The 25,056-nt window shown below is 46.4% G+C and overlaps 2 protein-coding genes across 8 annotated transcripts; one reads left to right on the forward strand and one right to left on the reverse strand.

The window, feature by feature from the left end:
• Positions 1-1,237: 1,237 nt before the first annotated feature.
• LOC114849475 (uncharacterized) lies at positions 1,238-7,745 on the reverse strand. 3 transcript variants are annotated; one of them, XM_029140966.3, is made up of 3 exons: positions 7,611-7,745; positions 6,327-6,422; positions 1,238-5,741 (listed from the first exon to the last, which is right to left on the reverse strand). In XM_029140966.3, the coding sequence occupies exon 3, from the start codon at positions 3,288-3,290 to the stop codon at positions 2,295-2,297; it is 996 nt and encodes a 331-aa protein (XP_028996799.1). In that variant the 5' UTR covers positions 3,291-5,741; positions 6,327-6,422; positions 7,611-7,745; the 3' UTR covers positions 1,238-2,294. The 3 variants fall into 3 exon arrangements, with proteins under 3 accessions (XP_028996799.1, XP_028996798.1, XP_028996801.1); XM_029140965.3 differs by lacking the exon at positions 7,611-7,745 and adding an exon at positions 7,188-7,328; XM_029140968.3 differs by lacking the exons at positions 6,327-6,422; positions 7,611-7,745 and adding an exon at positions 7,188-7,324.
• Positions 6,891-24,967, forward strand: LOC114849474 (bromo adjacent homology domain-containing 1 protein-like). Of its 5 annotated transcripts, none has more exons than XM_029140962.3 (7): positions 6,891-7,050; positions 15,880-17,643; positions 18,088-18,446; positions 18,742-18,901; positions 18,978-19,057; positions 19,953-20,044; positions 20,323-24,967. In XM_029140962.3, the coding sequence occupies exons 2-7, from the start codon at positions 15,900-15,902 to the stop codon at positions 20,510-20,512; spliced, it is 2,625 nt and encodes an 874-aa protein (XP_028996795.1). In that variant the 5' UTR covers positions 6,891-7,050; positions 15,880-15,899; the 3' UTR covers positions 20,513-24,967. The 5 variants fall into 5 exon arrangements, with proteins under 5 accessions (XP_028996795.1, XP_028996794.1, XP_028996796.1 ...); XM_029140961.3 differs by lacking the exon at positions 6,891-7,050 and adding an exon at positions 7,204-7,907; XM_029140963.3 differs by lacking the exon at positions 6,891-7,050 and adding an exon at positions 12,138-12,391.
• Positions 24,968-25,056: the final 89 nt, after the last annotated feature.

Genomic DNA, 25,056 nt, shown 5'->3' on the forward strand with positions numbered 1-25,056 from the left:
CATTATACTTCCTCATTACCTTTTCTACAACTGCTACACCCCGCAACACAACATTGGCTTTGTGAGTGAGAAAAGATGGCGGCGAGTCGCAACAGTTTAAGAATATTTGTAAAATAAAACTGTAACGTAATTCAGTTACTCAAAAAGGCTATTTATAAAATCTCGTTGTTTTCCACCGTGTGGCTGACAATCTGTAGACAGAGAAGGTGGCTTCCTCGGCAGTAATCACATGGGCTGCAGTTACTGCGGTTCGAGCTGAGAAGTCATCATAAAAACGCAACGGGCCCATAAATGCACTGTTGCTTCGCCTAAATTAGACCCATGTTTAAGACGATTATATTATAAGCAATTGCGAATTGAAGTGTAAGAGTGTTCTAAAATATAATTTCAAAATTTTCTGCAAAGCATGGCCAAAACCCCTTAGTCACCCACGAGTTAGATTGTTGTCAGCTCGTCCTAAAATTAATTAGTGTTGGGATATGTGTTTGAGAATAATATTTTTTTGTAAAGTGAAATCACAAGGGGCAGGGAGTAATGTTCTTTTGAGTTTCACTCATGGGGGAGGGGTCGGTCATGTTCTAACCATTAGCCAAGACTAATTATTTTCTAATTATTTATAAAGCAGTAAATATTTACGGAGAAATATTACATTATTTACATAACACAGTCCATCCATGTCATATCGATGGCACTGTAGATTTGCAAGATGATTTTTTTATTTTATTACTCACTGGAGGCTGTTGTATTTCCTGTAGCATGCAAACAAAAACAAAAACTTTAATAGCCATTGCCGTATTTTATAAACTAGAGATTATTATGCAGATTATTAAAAACTGAATAAATCACTTTAGTAGCGCACACGTTATTAGGACACAGGGGCGGGGTTTAGCGAGAGAGGAAGTGCCACATGAATCTACTCCTCCTTTGTTTCCCACGTGGAGAGCTCGAGACATGCAAACATGCACGCTCAGACGCGCAGTGCAGCACGTGCGATTATTACAAATTCTACACAAGATAAATATTGTTGGCAGCGACTGTAAGATGTATATGCAATATATGACCAATATATTGCTGCCATTTACTCATAGGAACATAGCTGGAAGATTCACAGGCTATATTTTCAATTTCCATTTTAGATGTAGGGAAAATTCAAATGATTAAATAGAAAAGCAACAGAAAATAAAATACATTTTTATTGTTTAATCACATTTATGTTGGTATTTGCAAAAGTCTTTGTCATCATAATCAAGCTTATTTTTATAATTTAGATGATCAATTCTATATATGATGCCAATACAAGCTTCCTTATTAAGTGTGCTGGAGCTTTTCTTTTAACTTCCACAATAGATAATACTGTATGTACAACTGATGTCACTGAAAATCAAGAGTGGCAGCACAGACAATGGATTAATACCCAGACTTTGTATGGCCTTTGTGGATTCTGTGTGAACCATGAACAGGCATAATATGCAGTCTATCGTTACTAAGACTGCTTTCGAAATTACACTGTGGCCATTATATACAGTGCAGTTTAACAATGATCCACCTCTTGTTAGGTTTACTTATAATGCTGACATTAAGATGTCAAGACAGAGAAAAAGTATGTCACACGCTCACGGTTTATTCTCATCATGATCTTATTGTAGCTCAAACTGCTTAGTGTATGTTGGGTTGAGTTATGATTCTAAACAGCCATCTGCAGGGCTGCTGTGGTTTATGTTAAGCATGCCAGTGAAACCTTTTTACAAATTCAGTGTAGGTGTTTTATTTTGCATTTTAAAGGCACAGTTAACCCTGTATTAACACAGATTTCAACCTATGAACACCCACATAATTTTCACAGACTCATAAAGTCACCATGACTAATATATGACCTATGTATAATAAGTTTTGCTCTTAACAGGAGCAAGTTAATCTTTTCATTGATATAAAACCCAAGGACACCTTTATAGACTACTTAACTCATATACAAGTACATTTTGGTACTTAAATGATATCAAAGTTTACGTCACAAATACATTCAGCAGGAGAGAAATGGTCCTTCAGGGTTCAGTGATGAGTGTCCACAAATATAAAACAAGCATATTTACATTCCAGTGAGAGGCCAGTAGCAGATAGTGAAAGGAGACCAAGTCAGACTATTACTCTGCATGTTCTCAGTGTAAGAGAGTTTGAAAAACAGAATGGCTTATTCTCTCTGGCTGTTTTACTAACACAGGTCATGTTGGTTTGTGAAATGATCACATCACAGTTTCAAGACATGTTTCACATTTTAACGTGATTCAAGATAAACCTCATCTCTTTATGAAGATCTTAAGAGAGAATAAGTGACCCCCGATCCCATACACATAGGGACAGATGGATGTGTAGCAAATGGCAATAAAGAATTTTATTTCAGACTTAAAATGAAGATCAGAGAAATCGGAAGTGAGCTGGAGAACCAGGTAGAAAATCCAGACTACCTGGAACAAAATCATAGCGGCCAGTACATCTATGGTGCTTCGCTGAAACCACGGACCTTTGCCGCTGTGGCTGGATCCGTGCAGACCCAGCTCTGGTGTCACTGTCTTTCCCTGGCTGACGAGTGCCTGGAGGGTGAGGCAGCTGGTGGCTGTGATGATAATCAAAGGCAGCAGGTTGCACATCACGACGAACAAGTATTTGTAGAAGCAGTTGATTTGGGGGCGAAACCTCTGACACTGAAAGAAGTCTGGGGGGCAGGTGCTGCGGTCTGTTGTGATGTTTTCCGCTGGGCTTTGCAGGCTTATAAAAAACATAGGGAAACTCAGTAGCGTGGAGAGCATCACACAGATCCCACTCACCATCCAGGCTGACTTCAGGCTGTCCAGATAGACTGGCACGTTGGCCCTCTTGCTGGCGTCTCTCATCTTTTCATAGCGGAAGAAGCTGATGAGGACGCTGAAATAGATGCTGGCCTCTTCCCCAAACATAGTCAGGAACCTGAAGGACCCACACCACCAAGTGCCCAGCGAGTGAAACATCTTCAGGAGGATAACGTCATAGATGCTCACAATGAGGATTTCTTCCAAGTTGGCGGTAGCCAGTCCCAGGAGAAACAGCTCAAAAGACTTGACTGGAGAATGCTTGGTCAGAGCGACGGCAGCGATGAGTAGCACGTTACCCACAAGTCCTAAGCACGAAATGAGGATTCTTATGCTCAGCAGAACAACAAAAGTATGCTCCATTATTAAAGTGGGGACCCCGGCACAGCAGCTGTACCACTTGTGTGTTCTTGCCTCAGAAGGAGGCACAGATATGATTTGCTGCATCGCTGACCACACACCCTTGTTATCGCGCTCTCAGATGTTGATTGGTGATTGGCTGTGCTCATTATACAGTCAGGAAAACAAGAGGTTGCTGGAAACTGGGACTGGGAGTCATTAAGGTTTTACCTCTGAGCTTTTCGAAGCTTCATCCTGAGACCAGAAGAGTTCTGAAACAGTGACGTGATTTTCCACAAGCTAACATCACACATCTCTATTATTTCTTGCTCATATTAGTTATGTCTTATGTGGTTTGACTGGCACTACACCCCAAAAAAGTATGAAAAACATACAACATCTTTCCTATATATCTCTGATTATGCATCTATGTCTTCAAATACAGAACTAGAACTGTACTAGAACACACGAGAAGAGATAATTTAATCCTCTCTGCTAATGTGGGCAGGCAAACCGATATAATCAAGGTTTGAATGGAAGCTAAACATACTTTACTTTATTAGCAGTACTAGAACCCATTTCACAAAAGGTGAGCAGTTAAATTGCTATAGTTAGCATTTAATTTAGTAAAGTGAATTAAGAAAAACGCAGCATCCATCTCTGACATCTTTCTCTGGATGTACTGTATGGGACTCAGGCCCCGGGCTCCTGGACCCCGCTGTTGACACGGCAACAGTTCATGTTCCAGCTTGTCTCTTTCCTTTTTAAGGGCACAGTTAGCAGAGCTTTTCTTCAGGCCTCCTGTATCCTGATTCAGCTTAATTGTGAATCCTGTGTGTGTGTGTGTGTGTGTGTGTGTGTGTGTGTGTGTGTGTGTGTGTGTGTGTGTGTGTGTGTGTGTGTGTGTTATCCCTAATAAGCTCACATCGTGCTGTTTTAGTCATTTTCAATCAATGAACTGATTGGTTGGCATATAGTAGTTTTAGTTGTGATGGTTAACAGTTGCTTTATACATATTATTTAAATACAATTTAAAAATGACAAGCACTGTGACATATAACTAGTTATCACAACCCACTGTCTTGCAATGACATAAATGACAGATCTCTAGAAAATAATAATTGTCATAGTGTAGTATCCTTGTGAACGCCATTTTGGGTGAGAGGTTGGGTACAAATGTTAGTTTGCAAAACTCAAACAATGGTAAAAGTGAAACAATGTACAGTAATCTGACACATTATTCTGTATCCCACATCTGTTGCCGGTCAGGCAGGGGACCTCATTCATGTCAGATGCAATGTTCCTCCAGACAAGAACAGTAGGGACAAAGAAGGCCTAGATTGGAATGGTGAATCCATCCATGGCATTAATCAGTGGCGCGCGATGAGGTTCATGGCTGTGGAGTCAGATTTTACGATCATATTCATGGCCACATTTCCCAATATATCATAATTACTATCTCACCTAAAGGAACATATTAGGTCGTGAAGAAACATGTTTTTTTATAGCAGTAACAGAGCTGACCTGTAGCCTCCATGTATTTTTCACAATTCATACTCATTCTAAAATATTGAGGTGTAAATGTAAAATTTTGACCCGCAGTGAAGTTTTATGTTCTTTTTAAAACTTTAAACACTGCTTTAATCAGTTTTACAGGTCTGCTCTTCATTAGGAACAGAATATTTCACTCAAGGTTCAAATTTACTTTTCAAGCGCTTGAATTGTTTTACTTAGTGTCATTCAGTAAGTCTTTTTAGAAAATTGAAACCCATTTGTGTGAACACCTTGCGTAAAGGGCGTTAACAGCGCCCCCTTCTGGATGAGATGCAGACCTGTCCAGCCTCACCGCAGTTTTTTGTCAGTTTTAGCGCGATCAGAAAAGTAATTATGTCACAAAACACAGATAAACACATTAGGCAGGTTGTACAAAGTCATGGCGTAGAATAAATCTGTCTGAAGGCTGCCATCATTATACCGGAGACAAGATGTGAAATAGAAATGGTTTATGCCTTGTATCAGCCCATTTACTGACAGCTTCAGCATCGGGGCTGAGGCTCCCATCGTTGGTGCCTCACTTCCGGTTACTCGCCATATTAGATCAGGAAATGCGCACATTTAGCGAGTTTTACTCAGGAAAATGTTAACATAATCGAAATTATAGAACAGAAATTTTTACATGTATAACACAGATAAATAGACAGAAATTAATTTTTACTTTTACTTTACTTTTACCACACGTCACTGGCATTAATGTTTCATCAAACGCATATGCCAGTGTTGAGTACAGTGTTGATACTATAACACGTAGACCAGTCCTGGACCAGTGAAGCCTGTTGCAAACCTACATAAGAGGACATTTTTGACCATAACTGAACTGGGACTATTAAAGAGCCGAACTGGGGATGGTGATGGTGATGGTGATGTAGGACCCCACGTTGGCCAATAGCAGCACACACGGTGACATTTCCTCCGCGCTGCCCAGGGAGACTGACAATGGCACAGTTGCCATTGACGCTCCTCCCCCGCTGTCTGGTCTCCTGCACATTAAACATGTCTGCCCTGTCAATAAAGACATACATAGAGAGGACAGCAGTATAAGGTACAGACACTCTATACGATGTGCATACTCAGTACTGCACATATTGGTATATGCATGTGATTTTACCTTGTCTTGTATCCTAAAGCACAGGTGAAAATAACCTACATGCTTCTAGTAGCACCACCATTCAGGTTCAATTTGCCAACATCCAAACATCATGCACTAAAACTTCATCAACCAATTTATTTCAACCCGCTGAAAGACTTTATACAGTAGCTCTGAACTTTCATACAACATTAGTACAGGAAGTTAATTTTTATGGAGGGCAATAAAGTCACGTCACTATCATTTGGCTATTATCCACTGGCAAATGAGCACAACCACACCCAAAAACCTCCAACCTCACCTTTAAAGCCTGATATCACCATACACATGGATGGAACCAATGAATAAAACCTTTAAATAAGAGTTAACTCTGTCTTTTTGTCAATGTAGAAGATACAGCTAAAGGATTGTGGCAGGGAGTTGGTTAATAATGCAGGTTCTGTCTTAATTGAAGATGCACTTACAGGAAATTTACAATATGCAACTAAGCTAGCACTTACATGAGATTCAAAATCAATACTCTCTGCTTCCCCCAGCCTTTTTCTCTCCACGCTCCCCTGTGCTCTGCAACACTCCGCCCAGCGCTCCACGACTCACTAATTAAGAAGAAATAAAAGAAAGTCTCTGATGGTTAAAAGGGAGAAACAATGAGTTTGGGGATCACCTCTATCTTTAAGCATCGTCCCAGTTTATACACTGTGTCTTTAAAGTAGTGAAACAATGCAGGAAATATATGACAAACAGTGAACTGGAGAATATATGAGGTGCTTGGTTGTGGGCACATTGTGCTGCTCATTACACAGCCTTGACTTCATAGAAAAAAACAAAAGCCTGTTGGCGTAACACCAAAGCCTATACATTCTCTTTTTAATAAACCAATACGTATTCTTATAGATCAATATAATTAGATGCATTTGATTAATTGTGTCCATTTCAAAAACGCTAGTCTCATATAGCTATAAAGTTTTTATGCTCTTGCTCCTCCTACTCTCAGACGAACACACTAAACACCCTTCCGTTCGCACTAACAAGGGATAAATAGATGGATCTAACAAACGATGTGGCCACTTTGTTGTACATTTAAATGCACAGTTTTAAGAAATCCACTAATAAATCGATAAATAGCGATCATTTTACTGGGACTCTCCTCGCAGCCTTGGAGACCGGGCTCCTACGAGCTTTGCTCCTACGAGCCTCGGCGGAGTCGCATTCTCCGGTACACAGGTGCGTGCACGCTTCCGACCGTCGTCGCCGTGTCTAATTAACGACGCGGCGCATCCCTCCAAGAAAGTTTGCGTCGCGGCTCCGACGAGGCGGCGGCCGCACGCGGTCGCGCGTGGATACCACTTTAAAAGGCTCACCATGTTGCCATCACATGCTTCAGCGCAGAAGTCGGATGAGGATGTTCTTCTTCTCGTTATGTAAAACGCGCCGCTTCCACGCATTTTTGAAAGGGTCTTCCGTGGGAGTTCTGCCGAGGGTTCCTGTGACTTCGCACGGCAGGAGGGGCTGAGCCCACCCCGCCTGTCAGGGCTGCAGCCAGGCAGCCAGTCATCCGCCGCGCCGCGCCGCGCCGCGCTGCTAGTTGTTGTTCAGTAGCAGCACACGGGGACTGGTGCGCGAGCTGAAAGCTGCGTACACGGTTAATGCCAAGTGACGGATATACGCGACGTGTGTGCGGGGCTGCGCCGACTGGATCCCCGCAGGCAGCGCTCCGGAGGCTCGCGGTCGTGATCGCCGTGAGAGAGAGGAGCGGATGGGATAGACAAAAAAAAAAAACCCACCCAGCCTGGACGGACGCCGCTCGGAGGAGTGTTGGGAGAAGAGAGTTGTTCGCTCCGTCTCTTCTCTCCTCTTTCCTCTCGACGAAAGGTCTAAAAAAGAGGGGGGGGGGGGGGGTCTTTCGAGTGAAGTAGCGAAACACGGCAACATTCGGGCTGATTTCCTCTTGTTGCGCTGCTTCGGTTAACCAGTCGAACGAGGCTAACTTGCCTCGCCGAGCCGTTCGCAAAACAAGGTGCCTCGACTGGCTCCTCACACCATTACACGAGACAGTGCCTGCCACGGAGATCCACGCCACGGTGAGTACTGGCTGCTCCACATTACGTGCCCCCCATGAGGTGTGTGTGTGTGTGTGTGTGTGTGTGTGTGTGTGTGTGTGTGTGTGTGTGTGTTTTTAATCAGGCGGAGCTGAGGTTGCACGGGCAGCTTTCCTCGTCCGTGCGTGCTTTTAAGTCATGCGTGGAGGACGTTGCGGAGGCAGATAATGGCCATGGTGATGAAGGAGATTCCCAGGGAGTGGTGCTCTGGACTGGCCGTGCGAACGTGTTATCGTGGCTGCCTCCCCAGCACTATAACCCCCCTCCCCACCCCACTCCCCCTTGACCCCCCACCCCCCCCCCTCCTCCACGCCACCGGCACCAGCAGCCACCAAAGTGGAACCGCGACGCGACGATAGCGCTCCGTCCGCGGCACCCACTCAAACAAGGTCAACGACAGGGACACGGCAGCCCGCGAGCTCCCTGGCGCTATTACGGACTGGGTAGGCGCGCGATGCGTTCACCTGCGCGTGGCCGTGCGTGTTTTGCGGTGCGCACGCGAGCTTACAAACTTTACGGTACGACCGTGTGCGTTTCGTGCGGCTCTAATTCGCTCATATCGGTGCCTGTTAGGCGCTGAGTGGGACCGAATAAATCATCAAATCGGGACGCCGCGTAAAGCTGCCACTGCTTTAATTCAGTGGCAGGTAAATGAAGAGGCTCCACAAATGCCAGAGCAATTAACCCCCATCTCAATTTGCCAATAAGGTCATAAAGGCAATGAGCTCATAAGGGATGATGCCATTATGACATCATAGATAAACCTCCCGAGGCGTGGGCTGTCTCAACGATGCTCAGCCTGCACACTTGATTAAGAACTTGAAGAGGAAAGTGGTTAAGCAGCAGGTGCGTTAATGACTCCATCATTTTACAGATATTTAACCTGACTGGGCTGAGAGCCCCTCTATGTTTATGTACAATACTACGAAGCGTCTCCAAGTAATGCGGCAATAAATTATCAAACCTACTTAGTCATGTGTTATAACTTCTGCTAAATCATACACAAATATAATCCTTAGGAAAACCAGCAAACTACATGAAGTAATACTAGGTTAAAAGGAAACAAATCCACATGACTCAGATGTCATTACATAGTAAGCTTTACATTAAAATAGGATATAGGATACGATATTCAGCAACTCCTTACACTGGATATGTCCTCATTCTTGTTTAATCTATCATCATGTGAAGTGTGAACGTAAAACACTGACCTGCCGCTTCACTGTTTGACACTGTAGTTTATTGTGGTTGAACATTAATCAGTTGCAGTTTACCCACGCTGCACCCCTTCGCCATATTCTGTCTTTGATCTCGCAGAGCACACCTCACTAAACCATCATAAATGTCATAAAACCTAATGTAAAAGTGCTGTAATGACTCACACCCAGACCATCATTAAATAGTCATGTGCGACTAATATCTGAGCCATTACTGTACAGGCGATCCACTGCCAATATACAAACCAAAGTCTATGGAACATGGATCACTGCTGTTGTTTTTGGATTCATGGCCATTTATTAATAAATTAGTTTTTGTTTTTATCAATTGTGTTTGTCAAGATGTGCAACTTCACAAATTTGTCTTTGGGCCAGTTTGTACTGTATGACTATAAATGTAATTATGTTTATATGATAACATTTAGTCAAACACATCTGTGTGTGTGTGTGTGTGTGTGTGTGTGTGTGTGTGTGTGTGTGTGTGTGTGTGTGTGTGTGTGTGTGTGTGTGTGTGTGTGTGTGTGTGTGTGTGTGTGTGTGTGTGTCATTTGAGAGCAGCGCCTCGTGATGAGACGCGAGATTAGTGTCATGGTTGCTTGGTTTCATTGGAGGAGGCTTGTTTGTTATGTTCATTTACTGTCATCGTCATAAAGGAAGCGCGTACAGGTACCGCAGGTATTAGTTTAATTATCTGAGATGCAGCCCGAGCTTTGCTCTTAACATTTTACAGGGCTTTGTGGCGTAAGCGACCTTGTAAATAACCTCAAATCCTGATCTGTGTGACGTTGTCTCCTTACGTGTGTAACCTAATATCTAACCCATAACGCTCCTTTAAATAGAGAAGCTGTAATGATTATTTAATCAACGCCACACGTCCACAGTTACTTTAATACTTTTGTGTGGAAAAGTCAAATAAAGGAACAAGTTAGTGAGCGAATGCAAGCGGGAATATGGGTTTCGGAGCTGTGTGGCAGCGGGACTCGGATTCTCGCAGTGGAGATTTAATTGCTTTGCTGTGTCAGCCTCATGTATATGAGCCGTCCTGCCTTTCTGTAAAGAAACTAGAAAAATGGCTCGTTTTTGCACAGTATGTGCTAAAGGTACGGATGCAGACACCTCTTCCATATTCACACTCCTCCTATACACACTGGTAAATAAGACGAGTGTGAAGTGATGAATTATCGGTGGACTTTTCCTTTTGACTCTCCAGGTTTATCACACAGTAATTGTCTTATGACTCTTATACTCAGCCAATACATGTGTATTTTGCTCATTTAAATGTATTTATATGAGCAGATAGATTCTTTATACGCCCTGACATTGCATATGCCTGTTGAAAGTTTCAAGAGCTGTTGTGAAACAGCTGCTGCTCATGAAGGCCAATTTGCCTCTGTCACAGTCTCTTATATTGTAATCTTTGCAGTAAATTGATGAGTCCACAAACGGACCCTCTGTAATTTAATCATAGGGCTTTCAACATGGAATAGTTAACTCCTGTAGCACCGAACGTATGAAACTGTCCACAGGAACATTTTATAAAACACAAGACTAAAGTCCACCCTCTCCTAAACCCAATGCAGGCTCACAGCAGCTTTATCCACCATGACTTTTGTTTCTTTCACCATGTTTTGACTAAAGCCAATCTACTTAGCCGTGCTCCATGTTTCTATAGGGATAATGATGTGCGCGAGTGATGCTGACATTAGCTTGTTCGGAGTCGCGCGTCTGCGTTCTTGACAAATTTAAACCCAGCGTTCGCCTTTCGTGCGCCTTTTGTGTGGCGTTCTACGCGAAAAATCAGCCTCATTTAGTTGTTAAATGCCCCTCTGTGTTTGCCTTGTGCCGCTGGACAAGTTGCTTTTGATTTCTTGTTGATATAAAAATTTTGATCTCGTTTGAAACACTGTGTTCATTTCCAAAGTAACAATAGGCCTGATTTGAGCAGCGTCTCTGAAACGTGAGTTGTATTGATAATTCTACATTGCTCTTGAGTAGCTTTAGCGGAGTAGACGATCAAAAAGCTCGGCTGGTAACAGACACCTTCTGAATTGACGTGTTAAGTGTGTATTCAACTCTTTCATAGAAGGAAGTGCATAATTCAGCCTTCCCAGCTTCTATGACTTGCACTTCTTACCATAAAACAAGTCGGAGGGATTTGGAGTTAGCGGCTGCTTTCAGTGGCGATAAGTTCTGGTGCTTTCAGCTTAAACAACAGCTGACAAGAAAATGTCTCTTAAATCAGTGTGGAGTCTCAGTGAAGTGAAAAGCATTGTGGCAGTTGCTGCTCTTTACAGATGCAAATAATTATGACAAACACAGCATTTTGTGTGTGTGTGTGTGTGTGTATATATATATATATATATATATATATATATATATATGCACAAATACATACTCCACACACACGTATTGTCATAGTTATATATCATATACTCCACTATACTGTTGGGCCATGTTAGTGGAAATACGCCCCCTAATTCTCATTTATCTTGTTTCTAATTGGCTTCTTCCTCAGCAGACAGTGAAGCGGAATTGACAAATTTGTTTGCTGTTGTTTACAAATGTTTAGACTTAGACTGAGTTCGGTTTGGTTTGTCTTCCTTCACATCCCATAACTCGGCAGAAGTTTGGACCATAGACCCTCCCATCGCTCGGGCACCGTGGGGCAGCGTTGACGTGTTTCAGTAACATCCTTCTTACTGCACCTCCATGTAAATTTCTGTCGGCGTGGTTTGCTCACGATTAATGACAGGGTGAGGCTGTCTGTCTGTCTGTCTGTCTGTCTGTCTGTCTGTCGGTCGGTCCAGTAGGGGGGCAGTCACATCCATCGCCCGTGCGTTTCATGCACTAAGTTACCCAGGATACTGCCGATATCTAGTTCCCTCTCCCCCTTTACAATAAACAGCTGTGTGTCCGTCATTGGAGGACGCCGGTGTCAAGCGAGGCTTGTCCGTATGGCAATTGGTTCAGATTAAGTTTGCTGCAAATCGGTTGCAAAGCCCAACCAGGAAGAGCTCGCACATCTCGCAGGCAGCGCCACCGACCGTCCTCTCTCCACTCCTCCCCAGCGCTCCCAGTTACCGAGCTCTGCCATCGCACCAGTCCGGCTGGCTCCCCGCGCGCCCCCCGCTCGCCTCCCCCCGCACACACACACACACACACGCACACACACACGCACACACGCTCCCCTTCGCCCCGCAGATTGTTCGACGGTTCCTGGCTCGGCAGGAGGAAGCGCGTCGGCGAGCCGTAAGTTAACACCTCGATTTTTGTTCCTCCCTCTCGCTATTTCGCCGCGAACGTCTGAAGTTGCTCATAGACCGGCCAGCCGTCCAGAGACGAGCGCAGAGCCCATTTTTCGCTTCGTGCACCAGAAGCGATTCTCGCAGCGCTGCTGCTACGTGCCAGATCCTCGCGGGGCTCAACCAGGACTCCGATCGCAACAGCGTCCGCGTCGGTAATAAGCGATCCGGTTGGAAAATGTTATCAGGGGACTGGCTGCCCTTTATTTTGCTCGGTGTGTGTGCGTGTGTGTGCGCGCGCGCGCGCGCGTGTTCGTTAGCCCCCCTCCCCTCCCCAGCCCACATTTAGAGCCTGGCTACTTCAGATGGGCAAGCTACAGTACGTCAAGCGGCACCGTATCCCGTCCTGCCGTATTCCTCTGCCACGGCAGCCTGTGTGCTCGCGCACGGGGTCCGCGCGTGCACGCCGTAGGTGCGCATCCGCGCGGAGCCCAGACATCCGATCGGATGGCGTGGCGGGTCAAGCTCAAAGCTGCGGTGCGAGTCTGAGAGGAGAACAACACCGGTGACATAACGTTTGAAGCCCTCGCGGCGGTTCGTCTATTGCGGGCCGCCCGTCCCCACCTGTGACACGGGGACCGTCACAATGAGACTCTCCGGGGGTCTCATTCCTGAGACCCCCGCATTCATTTCTGATACGTGCCGTGGCGCTACCTGAAAGTTGCACGCGGAGCCCAGCGGGTGATTTACTGCTCGCAGGTGTTACAGCCGATGGTGGGTGATGATTGAGTTTGCTCGTTGATGGACATATGCAGCGTTTCCTGAACCACCTAACCGGGTAAAATGAAGCTCTCTGATCCTTTTACTGCGATTGTGGCCTAATTGTGGGCACCAGGTGTGAACAGTGAATATTTTGCCCATCAAAGATGTGTCTTGAACAATAAGATAAAAACATAAAAAATCATAAAGACACGGTAATGATTTAAATATAAATATACCCAGTAGCTTCTTGGAGTTGCTTATATTATTATTTTATGTCTGTTTGGGCGTGTCTTCGGTCCCACAGGCCACAGGTTGGGAGACAGACACACCAGGCGTGTGTTATTACAAATATGTGTTTGTGCAATGTTTGTAGAGTGAGTCTATATTTGTTTCTGCGTTTGGAGCCACTGCTTCATACTGTATTGTGCATCAGGTGCATTTTTTAAAATGGCCTTAACTTTATAGGATGAAAATTTAGAATAGAAGCGCGAGTCCTCATGATGTGTCGCGGCTTAAGCGCTTCATGGGGTTGTGTGTTACACGTATTCACGAGAGCCTTGAGAAATCTTCCGCCTTTTATGATAAAAAAGCATCCTGGTGCGCCGGCTGTTTGATGCCCTGGGAGGAACTGATGATCTGTTTTCTTACCAATTAGAGACCGAGCGCGGGGTCATTGATCTTCCCGTAAATGTGAAATTGCTTCCTGAGGATCGCCAGCGCTAACCGTGTTTAAAGAGCCAAATTGGTGTTTGGCCACAGCGCTGCCGTGTGAGATAATATCTGGGAGGTTATTCCTTCCAGTGTTTCCTCACCTGCACCTTCTCATCGGTGACCCGTATCGGCTGCTGGGTGATTGTCTTTCATGGTTTACAAAAGAAAAAGCTGCGATGAAAGATAAGTTTCAAGGCTTTTTAACTGGGTCAGTGTTAGCTAGGAAATGATGAAATAATTGAAATGGTGATGGAAAATGATTTAAATGGACATAAGAATGCAGTGTTTTGATATTAAATGAAAAGTAAAGCGTGTGAATATTAGCTTTAGCGTAGTAGCTCATTCAGTGTTGAATTTCACTCCTAGTCAGCAAGGTCACACTACAAAAGTGATTAGATTTTGTCCGAGAAGCAGTCTGGAGTCATCTGTCCTTTGATAGGCAAAAACGGGATGAGGCATCACATAATACCTGGTTTTGTCATTGAGCAACACGCTCCCGTTGTTCCCAAGCGGATGAAAGGCTGATTCCTCAAAAGTTCCGTTTAAATCTGCCTCATCGTCGTGTTTCTGGAGCCGCATTACAGGAGTCACAGAGATACTGTCACCGCTAAACACGCGGACATTTCTATCACTAAGTTTGTGGCTCTGATTTAATTGTCCAACCCCTTTTTGGGCCCTTGTAAAAGAAATCGCAATACTTAAACCAGGACATTGTCAGCTTTTACTGTGAGTTAAGCCCATTCTGGCCACCGTCATGTTCCCGCGCACGTTCCAGTCTTGGGCCGTCTTTGCACACTTGCACAAGACAAACGACACTGGGGGCCAAGAAAATCAAACATGTTTGGAATTGCACGTCGGGGCTGCGTCATTAAACTAGTCATCAGTCGGGCCAAAATTTCCAGCTCGAATGTGTTCACGCTGCACAGTAATGTGCATCATCCATCACGCTTGCTTCTCCGGCTGGCAGTTGGTGAAGTACATCACTATAGAGAAGCAGACATCAAAACAAGCAAACATTTACAAGAGTTTCCTTTGTGGTGCACAAAGTGTGTGTATGTGATATGGTGCAAATCTTAGTCTTTACAAGTTTACCCGTCTCATTAGGAAGACAATAAATATGTATGTCCTCGAGTATATGCAGATATATGCACAAGATTCCCTTTCTACATTACACAGCAACTGAGACAATAAGTCATTTGAAGCCTTAAAATTAAAGTGATAAAAGTGTCACGAAGTTTAAATAAACATTTAGTCAGCATGTTGGTCTTTTATCCTCAGCGGAGCTTAACGTTGCTGCGAGGCCTTCCTGACACTTCCCTGTCAGACGGCGCGTTTCAGACTAAACAACTGGCCTTAACAAGCTGTTATTTGCATGCTGTGTGCGCACTAGGTGATAAGGCAGCAGGAGCAGTGAATGAATGACAGAGTACATCACACACACACACACACACACACACGGAGGATCCCAAACAGGCCTATAATCACTGGAGCTCAGTGTACGAGCAAATCAATTCAGCATGATCACAAAACCATCACGCTGACGTTACGTGTCATTAATTTACTTTACGTGTACAATCAGATGATGTGTTTAAATCATTTTAAATAGCTAATATACACACGTTTTGTGTCGGCTGTGGCCTCTTTTCATTTCTTTTGTGCCCGTTTATTGTTCAGCTTCGTCAAGTATAAGCAGTTTGTCCAGTCATGACGATAAAATTAGTGTTAATGCTCTTCACTTGATTATTAAAACACCTAATACTCCACCTGACTTTGCATCGTGACCCAAATGCGGCTTTGATGAGACACTGGCAACAACTGTGATGCCCACCCAAGAGGAAAAAAGTTTTAAGATGTTTAAGATGTTGAGCATGAGCAGAGCAGAACCAGCTCTCTATGGATCCAATTAACGTCCAAGTAACGTCATCCTCTGTATAGATCACACATTGTTGATGCAGATTTTTTTTGTAGATTTAAACTAGGGCTTTCTTGCTAATTGACCCCATGTCGGCCTCCTGTCTCCAGGCCCTGTGGAGAAGCATGTGATGACTCAGGCAAGGCAGAAGGGTTCCCTCAGGCAGAGCCACGGTAGTGCAGAGTGCTGGGACAACTGTTCTCCGTGGCCACATGGTGGTAGTATGGATGGCGCCTGGCCTGAGCGCTCGCTGCGATATGGCAGGACTAAGAAGATAAATGAAGTTTTCAAACAGAGGAAGGACACGGTCAAGATGATGACCGGCAAGAGAGGGAAGACAGAAAAATCTGATCCGAAGGGAAAAATGGGCCGGAGGCGTGACAAGAAACGGGACAGGAAGTTGTATCCTTTGCGGGGGAGGACTGGGGTTTCAGATGAGGAGGGCCTTAGTTGCCATGTGCTCCTCACAAGGCTAGAAGAGAGCATGCAGAACCAAGATAGTTCTGAGAGACAGCAAAAACGGGTTCTGAAACCCAAGCCCAAAAAGGGAAAAAGCTGCCAACGGAAAGTGGCAAAGTCATCACCAAAAAACAAATCAAAGGCGAACGGCCCAAGTGATGGTGAGTGGGTCCATGTCCTGCAACCACGCAAGCGCAGACTGGCGTCCCTCAATGCTGAGGCGGTGAACAGTCTGCTGCTTGAGAGAGCTACTGACCCTCAGCCTGCAGCTAAACAGGCCAGGAGGCAGGAGGAGCCCCCGAGTGGAGGGGCTCCCCTGGACGCAGATCCCGCCAGAAGCGCTGTCCCTGGAGGTCCGAAGCCTTCGCGGGGAAACCACAGCAAAGCCTTGACTCCTCACAAACTTGAACTGTCCCAAAGCTCTAAGCCAGTCAAGAAGGCCAAAGTCAAGCGCAGCAACGACAGTAGCAGTATGAGTCGGGAGATTCTGGACGCTCCGGCTCCCAGACGACTGGCTGGACTCAACGCTGCCGCCCTGCTGAAGTTGACCAGCTCTTCGGCGACCAGTAAACAGAGAATAAAGGCGGCACCGGCGGCAGCTGCCGCGTCAGACTGCAAAGCTCCTGCCACGGTCTCAGCCCCGAAACAGCCCGCCAGAGTCAAACACAAGGGGCGATGTCGAAAGCAGAAGGGCAAACGGGTCCAGCACAGTGGCTGCACCGCCTGCAGGAAGAAGGTGGACTTTGAGCCCAAGGTGGAGTGGGAGACCGGCGGCTGCACCCACAGACTCACGAAGCCAGGCTACCAGTCGCGCAGCATGTTAGCATACCCGCTAAAACAGGTGAAGGAGGAGCAGCTGGAGACGGAACTGAGCCCCTACTACTGCTGTCCCACAGACGGCTCCGTGGAATACTGCCACCGCCTGGCCTTCTTTCTGGGCCAGCAGCCCTTCAAAGACTCGGACGACCAGTCCCTCAACTCAGCTTTGACGCCCGTGAAGCGCGAGTGCCTCGTCACCTCGCCGTCCTTGACCCACTCGCACCCACACGCCGCCCTCGCGCTGAGCCCACACCCCTGCCTCTGCACCGCCGACCACTGCTTCCCCGGCTACTACGTCCACATCGCCCATCCAACGCACACCAGAGCCACGTCCCCAACTCTCAACCCGCGCCCTCTGAACTACCCTCCTTCCAGCTTGTGCCCTAATCAGATGACGGGCTCGAAGCTGCTGAGTCCGCGGGTGTCGCACGGCTCGGGGCTCGCCCACCCCGCCTACTGCAACTCCGTGGCGTCGCCCTGTTACGGCGATGCCTGTGGGATCAGCGGCTACACATACAGGACAATGCCCCCTGTCAACAGCAGGCCCTGCTCCTTCAGCACAGGATGCACCGGGTGCACACACAACATCAAGACAGGTGAGTGGTAACGGAACCTAGGCCTAGCTAAAAAGCTGAGTTTACAAAACACAAAATTCCAATACACTGGTAGATATAAACTGTGAGAGTTATTACCTACAGAACTGAAGAGGCATTTGTTGTGCAGCGGGTGCCCCAAGCTAGTTGTGTGGCCCAACAAGTGCAAACATTTCTGCTTCCCTTTCTTGTTTTTCTGCTCCAGCTTTCAAAGTCATGGCTTAGGGCTCTGCCTTGGATGTTGCTTGATAGGATCTCTAGGCCCGCTGTGCTTTCCACAACAAATGGGTTTGTGTATATAGGTGCTTGATAATTAAGTTAGAACACTGGAACCAAGTTAGTCTAACCTTTTGAAGCCGCTCCGTCGGCTCTTGGCTACTGAGGTGATCTCCTTGGAGACACCAGTCAACAGATTTCAGTGTACTGCTTTTCCCCCTGCTTTTTCAGAGGGCTACTCCTCCCCTCAGGGTGACCACAGCCCATCTCTTCTGGCTTCGTCGTCCCTTCCCATGTCGAGCTGCCCTCTCTCCAGCGTGCCCACCTCTACTCAGACCAACCCCCACCTGCTGACCCCCGTATCAGGGCAAGACCAGACCCCGGCCCGGTTGAAGCTGGCCAGGGAGTGCCCCAAGTCCACCAAGCCTTCCAATGGCTCCCTGTCCATGGGCCGCACCCGGCTACCCCAGAAGCAGCCGCCGCCGCTGCCGAGCCTCGGCAGCACCAAACAAAAGAAAGTCAGCCGCAGACGAGCGACTAATGGCTGGCGGCCCGTGGGAATGCCCACAGAGAGGGAGATCTTTATTGCGGTAGGTTTTTTTTTTCGTCAGAGCATCTGTGTACAGTGAAGATAAGCGAGAGATTAAAGAGCTTCTTGTCTGGTTGTCTCTCGTTAGACTTGTCTTCTCATATACCACTACCTGATAATAAATAAGCTAGTAGAGGCCTGGGCATCCACACGGCTGCCTGGCAGAAGGGAAGAAAATCAGCTCCTGGGGAAAGGATAATTGTGTTTTTACCACGCAGCTTCATGTGACAGATTCCTTTTTGTCTCTATAATGAGAATTACAACTGTCCTCGCCTGTGTGTGCGTGCGCGTCTCAGGGAGAGGATGAGTCGGCCCTGCGGCAGTGTTACGAAGGAGTCGAGAGGGACGGTGAAGTGATACGCGTCAGAGACACCGTGCTGCTGCGATCAGGACCCAGGAAGAAATCCCTCCCTTATGTCGCCAAGATATCAGCGCTGTGGGAGGATCCCAAAACAGGTAGAGGACACGTTGGAAAGATGGAGGGTTTCTTTGTGTGTGGGGGTTCTCACCTGTACTTGTCTGTGTGTCTCAGGAGAGCTGATGATGAGTCTTTTCTGGTACTACCGACCCGAGCACACCCAGGGAGGCCGAGATCCCAGCACACACTGTGAGGTGAGGTCGGGAGGAACCGGAACCGTCCTGAGAAACCTCAATCCCTTTAGCACGAATAACCTGAGTAAACAGACGCGTAGTGGGGAAGCTGCGCAAACAAGGATTCAGTCGAAGTTGTGATTTGAAAAATCCATTTCACTTCTCCATTTTTCCTCAGTGGCTTTATTTATTTCAGGTCTTTGCTTTTGACACTGGGCAGTTAGTGTGTGTGTGACTGAATGAGTCACAGACACAACGGTCTAAAAGAAGAATAGTGTCACTGGTAGAAGCAGCAATGTCAAATGAAACACTACATTTTACTGGAGTTATATCCATGTTACTGATCTCAATGTTATTTATTTATTTCATACAAAACACTTGTACAACCATTATTAGATAAATACAAGTGAAACTGACAATCTCTGCTGTGACATTCTAGGCCCTAATTTGCTCTATTAAGTTTGGAATTTGTTATTATAAAGTGTTCGTATATAAATAGGAAGCTATTGTGGGTGGAGTGGTGAACACACTGCCTGTCTGCACAAACGTGTGGCGAGTGGCTGCTGCTGGAGACATCATTATCTTTCCCCCAGCAGCCCTGAAACTGTTGATAGTCGGTTAGCGCTCTGGTGCGACCACAACGCCAACACCGCGAATAGAGAGAGAGGGGAGTCAAATCAGGCGCCGAACGCAGCCATAGAGCGCGTGTGTGTGTGTGTGTGTGTGTGTGTGCGCGTGTGTGTGCGCGCGTGTGTGTGCGCGCGTGTGTGTGCGCGCGTGTGTGTGCGCGTGTCGTGAACTTGGTAAAGCTGCAGCGCCTGAACAATTACAGTTCACGGTGACAAACGCGGTGTCACCCGGCACAATGGGAAGCGCCCGCGCTGACGTGACTCTGAACACCCACTGTTGCTTGCAGAATGAGATTTTCGCCTCTCGGCATCAGGATGAGAATAGCGTGGCCTGCATAGAAGACAGATGCTACGTTCTCCCACTGGCCCAGTACTGTAGGTAGGTACCCACACACACACACATGCAGAAATAGAGCTCCACTGTAATCGTTAACAGAAAGCACTGAAGCCATTGCTGCTCATTAACACTCCAGCTCATGCGGAAGCCTGATTTTCGGACTTTCTTGCAACGCGTAAGCGACGCTGTAGCTGTTAATGAATTCGAGGGAACACTAGGCCACGGACATTTGTAAATACCCTTGTTGAGCCCAGTCGCTTGCTGTTTACTAAAGGCTGGAAGGGAGGCTCCACTCAGCCGTCTTCTCCGTCTCCCCTCAGATTTTGTGCCTTGGTGAAGCAGCGGGCTGAAGGCGCCCCGCCTGGCAGTGCCAGCGTGGTGCCCTGCCGTCCCGACTTCGCCCCCCCCTCCCACCGCTGCGTGCCCACGGACGTCGACCCCGAGCTGGTGTACCTCTGCCGGCACGTCTACGACTTCCGCTACGGGCGCATCCTGAAGAACCTGCAGTAGACGGGGAGAAGGCGCGAACCTGTCAGTGAACGGTCACGGCCCCCTGTCCTGCACGGAGGTGGCGGCCCCGAGGGGGGGGGTTCTGCAGGGGCAACAGGGTGGGGCTGGAGAGTCACGGACCAAAACGTGTTGGGAGGCACATTAAGAAGCACAGATCCCTTTAGTTACCTTCAGAAGGGGTCACAGTGTGATTCGAGACTCCATCTCAGTCAGAGAACCGATATCTCCTGGTTTGGAAAAGGGGGAAAGTGACAATTCATTAATCAAGTTGGGTTTTTGGGCCCGACGTGGAGGCGTGAGCGCCACGAATGCCCAACACTCCGCTGAGCTGGGCTGCAGGAGTGCACTTCCCCCCAAAGCGTCTCAGCACAACAATCATGTTTGTTCCATTTGTAAGCCAGCGGCTCAGGAACGGTCCGGCGCTGAGGTGCTTCCGGGGGAACGCGGGCGCTGCACTGTCAGCTTAATGTTAACGGCGCTCAAGCAGCCAGGGTGAAGGAGCAGCTAATGGAGTGTGTCGTCTTATTTCTCCTGATTTGAGTTTGTCTGGTGGTGCGTGTGCGTGTGTGAGTGCGAGCGAGCGTTGTCACTGTGGATAAATGGATGAATGTGGGTATGTGGGATGTGTTTTTTTTTTTTCAGGAGGCTTTCAGGCAATCAAACCAAACAAACAGCTTTACAGGAAGTGGAGCCGACGCTCCCCGTCCCCGCGCCCGTGTGCCACAGAGCACAGACACGCGTTCTTCTTTAGGGATCCTCCACTCAAACTGAGGAACTGTACCGGGAAGGGGGTTTTCAGCAGAGTCCTGACCGGGTCCCATTAAAAATGGAGCGCGGGGCGCTGCAGCCACTCCACCCAAGGGCTTGCGTGACAGCCAGTCTTTCTCTCCACTGTCCCATTAAGCGGTGCGTGAACTCGCCCCGTCAGCTCCCACTTGTTGTCGATCCAGCGCGAAGTGACTCAAAGACCGGCGACTTTCAATCACCTGGCCGCTCGTCATTCATGACGGTGAATTAAAACGCGCGGTCGTTAACGGTGAAAGTTAATGGGACGTAGTTAGAATTAATCGCACAAGTGTGTTTTGAAAGTGCATCTATAGTTTTAGTGCTGATTCAGTTTTCATGTTCCTTGCATCATTTGCTCGACCCGGTGGAGGACTCTGCTCCACTCGACTCCAGAGCAGGGCTTCTTCAACTTCAGGTCCCTAGACTGACTTTATTAATGACACTTGACAAATACTCGGCTGGATTGTCAAACAAGCTTTCATCTCAGGCTGCGCTGGCGGTTTCAGTGAGCGAGCCTTGGCCGGGGACTCAGAGCCCTGTGGAGTCTGATGAAGCGAGGGGGGGGGCTGGTTCTTCTCATATTATTTCACCGTCGTCGTGTTCTTGCCTTACGCTTGGCAGGTAGAGCTTCAGGCAGCTAGTACAACCACGTACAGCTGGACAACACTATCGCGTGTACTGTAGAAAGAACTAGGATTCAGTTGCGGATCAGCTGTGACTTGACCACTGGAGATGCACAGTTTATGGCTGCAACCAGTTACTTTCATTATTGGTCAATCATTTTGCCTGTTATGTCAGGAAATGAGCATTCTAAATTCTGAAAAGACAGTTATGCATTTTTAAATATCTTTTGTCTTAGCAACAGTTTAAATCTCCAGCTTCCTGCCACACAGGAAGTGATACATTCACACTGTATTTCCTGCATCTTGTGCTTTAAATGTGACTGAAACCTGGACTAGATTTCCAAAAATGTCTTTAGTGCGAGCTGATTACACGTCGCAGCTCTGCACCGGTTGCAATCTGTGCATGTTTGATTTGGTCAGTCTGCGCGCTCGCGTCCTGAAAAATCCGGGGCGCGTCTGTTCTGCCTCTTCTAATTCTACACCCGCACCATTTTCTTTCTCCTCCTCCTCCTCGTTCCGCACAAGATAAACCAAAGGATGTCACACAAGCCGGAGTCCCCCTTCTCCTCCCTCGCACTCCTCCTCCCCCGAAGCACTTCTGCCCTCGTCACCTTATTATATTGCACTAATCCATTCCTTAATTACAACAAACACGTTTAACATTCTTTTCCAGCTCCTAGAATCTTACCGGGGGGGAACGTTCTGTGTGTCACTTCGCTTCTATGTGTGAATGTCGCAAAGAAGGAGACATCACTGCATTTGTCAAACTGTATAGAGAGGAGTTGGCTCATTGTGTTCTCACACGCACAACCTGTTGAATACATGGAACATATGCAGTATGAATATATGATGCTAGATTCATTCCATTAGATTTCTCAATCGACTCTGATTTACAGGCAAACGCATACACATGGATGAAGGCCTGCCTCACGTAACACCATGTGCAATGTGTGTATGGACGACGTGGCGGCGCTTGTGTGTCGGTGTGTGTGTCTGTGTGTGGGGGTGTTGTCTGACACTTCACGGAGCCGCGGCCCACGTTGAGCCGCGCTCATTTGTTGCCTTTGAACCTGCAAGTGTTTTACTGTCGCTGAGGTAGTAATGAGTTGGAGTGTGTGTGTACCTTTAAAGACACAAAGAGTACCCGAGCGCTTTCCTGCACAGCCGACGCCCCGCTTTTCAACATTGGACGAGTAAACGCCACCTTTAAGTCTTCTCAATTTGAGCAGCACGATTCAGAACAAAATCTAATTGTGATCATAGTTTTTTTTATTTTTATTAATACCCTAAGTCTTCAAAGAGGTAATATATATTCTCCTACTTTGCAGTGTCTCCTTATTGAAAATATTTTATTAAGTCGGTTTCCTATGATGGCATATGCAATATATTTTTAGACTTACTATTTTTGGAAAATGAACTTACCTAATCAAGAAGAAAGGACGCGTTATTTTCTAACTTTATTTGAAATCGGTTTTCAAAAATGTTCTTCTGGGGGATTTGACCAAATGAAAGAAAGAATGAAGGGATTTGATGCCGTCGTAAGACTTACGGTTGTTTCTGATGAAGTGTACATATCTAAATCCAGGAAGCACCGGGCACTCTTTAAACAAGCAGACAGCCAATGCACAGCATAGTATTTTTTGCAAGATCTGTAATAACTATATTTAAACGAAGAAAAAATATTTAAATGGAATAAACAAAACAAATATATTAAGATTTCAATTTAACTTATTTGGAAATACTGTGTCTAATTGATTAACTATATCCTGTTTCTTCGTGCTTCAGGATCAAAGTGGTTTCTGTTTATTTGTAACTTATAAGTTCATAGATTTAAATGATTGAGTAGCGGTTGTTGCCAGAGATGTAAATGTTGTTTAGTTTGTGTGATTTAGCTGTCAGGGGGTGGAGACCAGACCCTGCACACCCTGGCAGACGGGGAGAGCGACCGAAGTGGCCACGGGTCGCAGGCGCAGACTGGATCAGATCTGACCTGGGACCTGTGGCAGAAGAGAACTTCTAGCTCCCCTGCAGAACCTTACTGACCTTAAGTGTGACGTTTGGGACGTCACGGCAACCTGGTCACCTGAGCTGGTATTGAGTCTTTGTATTGGGGAGCAGGATGGAGAGAGGACAGGTTTCTTTTCCTCCCATTTTTGAACCATAAATAATTTTCACGTAGTCCCTTACTGAAGTTATGGAAGCTAAGGTTAGAAATTTAGGAACTTTAGGAATTTTGATATGATTAGTAGAGTAGATAAAATTAGGGCCTTGACAACCAGCTTCTCCCACCATCCAAATCAGGTGACCACCACTGCCTTTCTCCCAGATGTGCACTAATGGTGTTTGTCCCCTAGAGGGCAGAAATCCGAAATCTTATGTGTGCAGGACAAACTCATGGTCGCATCCTGATGCTATTCAACAGCTTCCTCCCCATGCCCCCTCTCCTTGCGACATTACCTTGCGGCTGCTGAAAAGGGATGCGGGAGGAAATGGAGGGGGAAGGAAGCCGCCATGAGTTATTCTCGCTAGTGCTGGCCAGCCCTGTTAAACGCATTGATTAGATTGTATGCTAGCATTTATGTGCACCTCATTTCCTAGCAGCTTTGCATGGACACAGTCGCATCCTCTGTTGCCGTGACAACGAGAAAGGGCCAGCACGTTAGAGAAGTCCGTTTCTGTGTGCATACAGGGCTCACAGTGGCAGGGGTCAAACACTGTGATCTTTTTACTGATGCCACACTGGATGTATGTTCACTTCATGAGTCGAGACTAAAGCACCTGACCAACCCTTGAGATTCTGCTTTCTGTGTGGTCTGTATTGATGCTCAGTGTCAACATATATTTTGATATATTTGGAGAAACGGGGGATATTACGTTAAAAGTCTAGATATTTTTGGAGTAGATGAAAACAATGTGTATCAGAATATTGTCACTTTGTCATGCTCTCTGAAAAATCTCTTGGATTTTTTTCAACAAATTATATAAAATCCCTACTGACTTCATGTTCAATTGAAAGAATATTTATAAATATTAAGTTCTTTGTGAACCTGTGTGGGAGTTTTATTTCAGTAGTTTTGCTCAGATATTGTATACTCTGTCAAATGTTAATTGTTTATAACCATCAATACATTCTAT

This window comes from Betta splendens, chromosome 24 (genome assembly GCF_900634795.4).
Source record: "Betta splendens chromosome 24, fBetSpl5.4, whole genome shotgun sequence".
Lineage (NCBI taxonomy): Eukaryota > Metazoa > Chordata > Actinopteri > Anabantiformes > Osphronemidae > Betta > Betta splendens.

Bases quoted from the DNA above. Each gene is read 5' to 3' on its own strand.
- LOC114849474 (XM_029140962.3), top strand. From the start codon at position 15,900: ATGACTCAGGCAAGGCAGAAGGGTTCCCTCAGGCAGAGCCACGGTAGT. The intron at 18,902-18,977 runs GTAGAGGACACG...TGTGTGTCTCAG, and splicing joins GTGGGAGGATCCCAAAACAG to GAGAGCTGATGATGAGTCTT. The intron at 20,045-20,322 runs GTAGGTACCCAC...GTCTCCCCTCAG, and splicing joins CCACTGGCCCAGTACTGTAG to ATTTTGTGCCTTGGTGAAGC.
- LOC114849475 (XM_029140966.3), bottom strand. From the start codon at position 3,290: ATGCAGCAAATCATATCTGTGCCTCCTTCTGAGGCAAGAACACACAAG.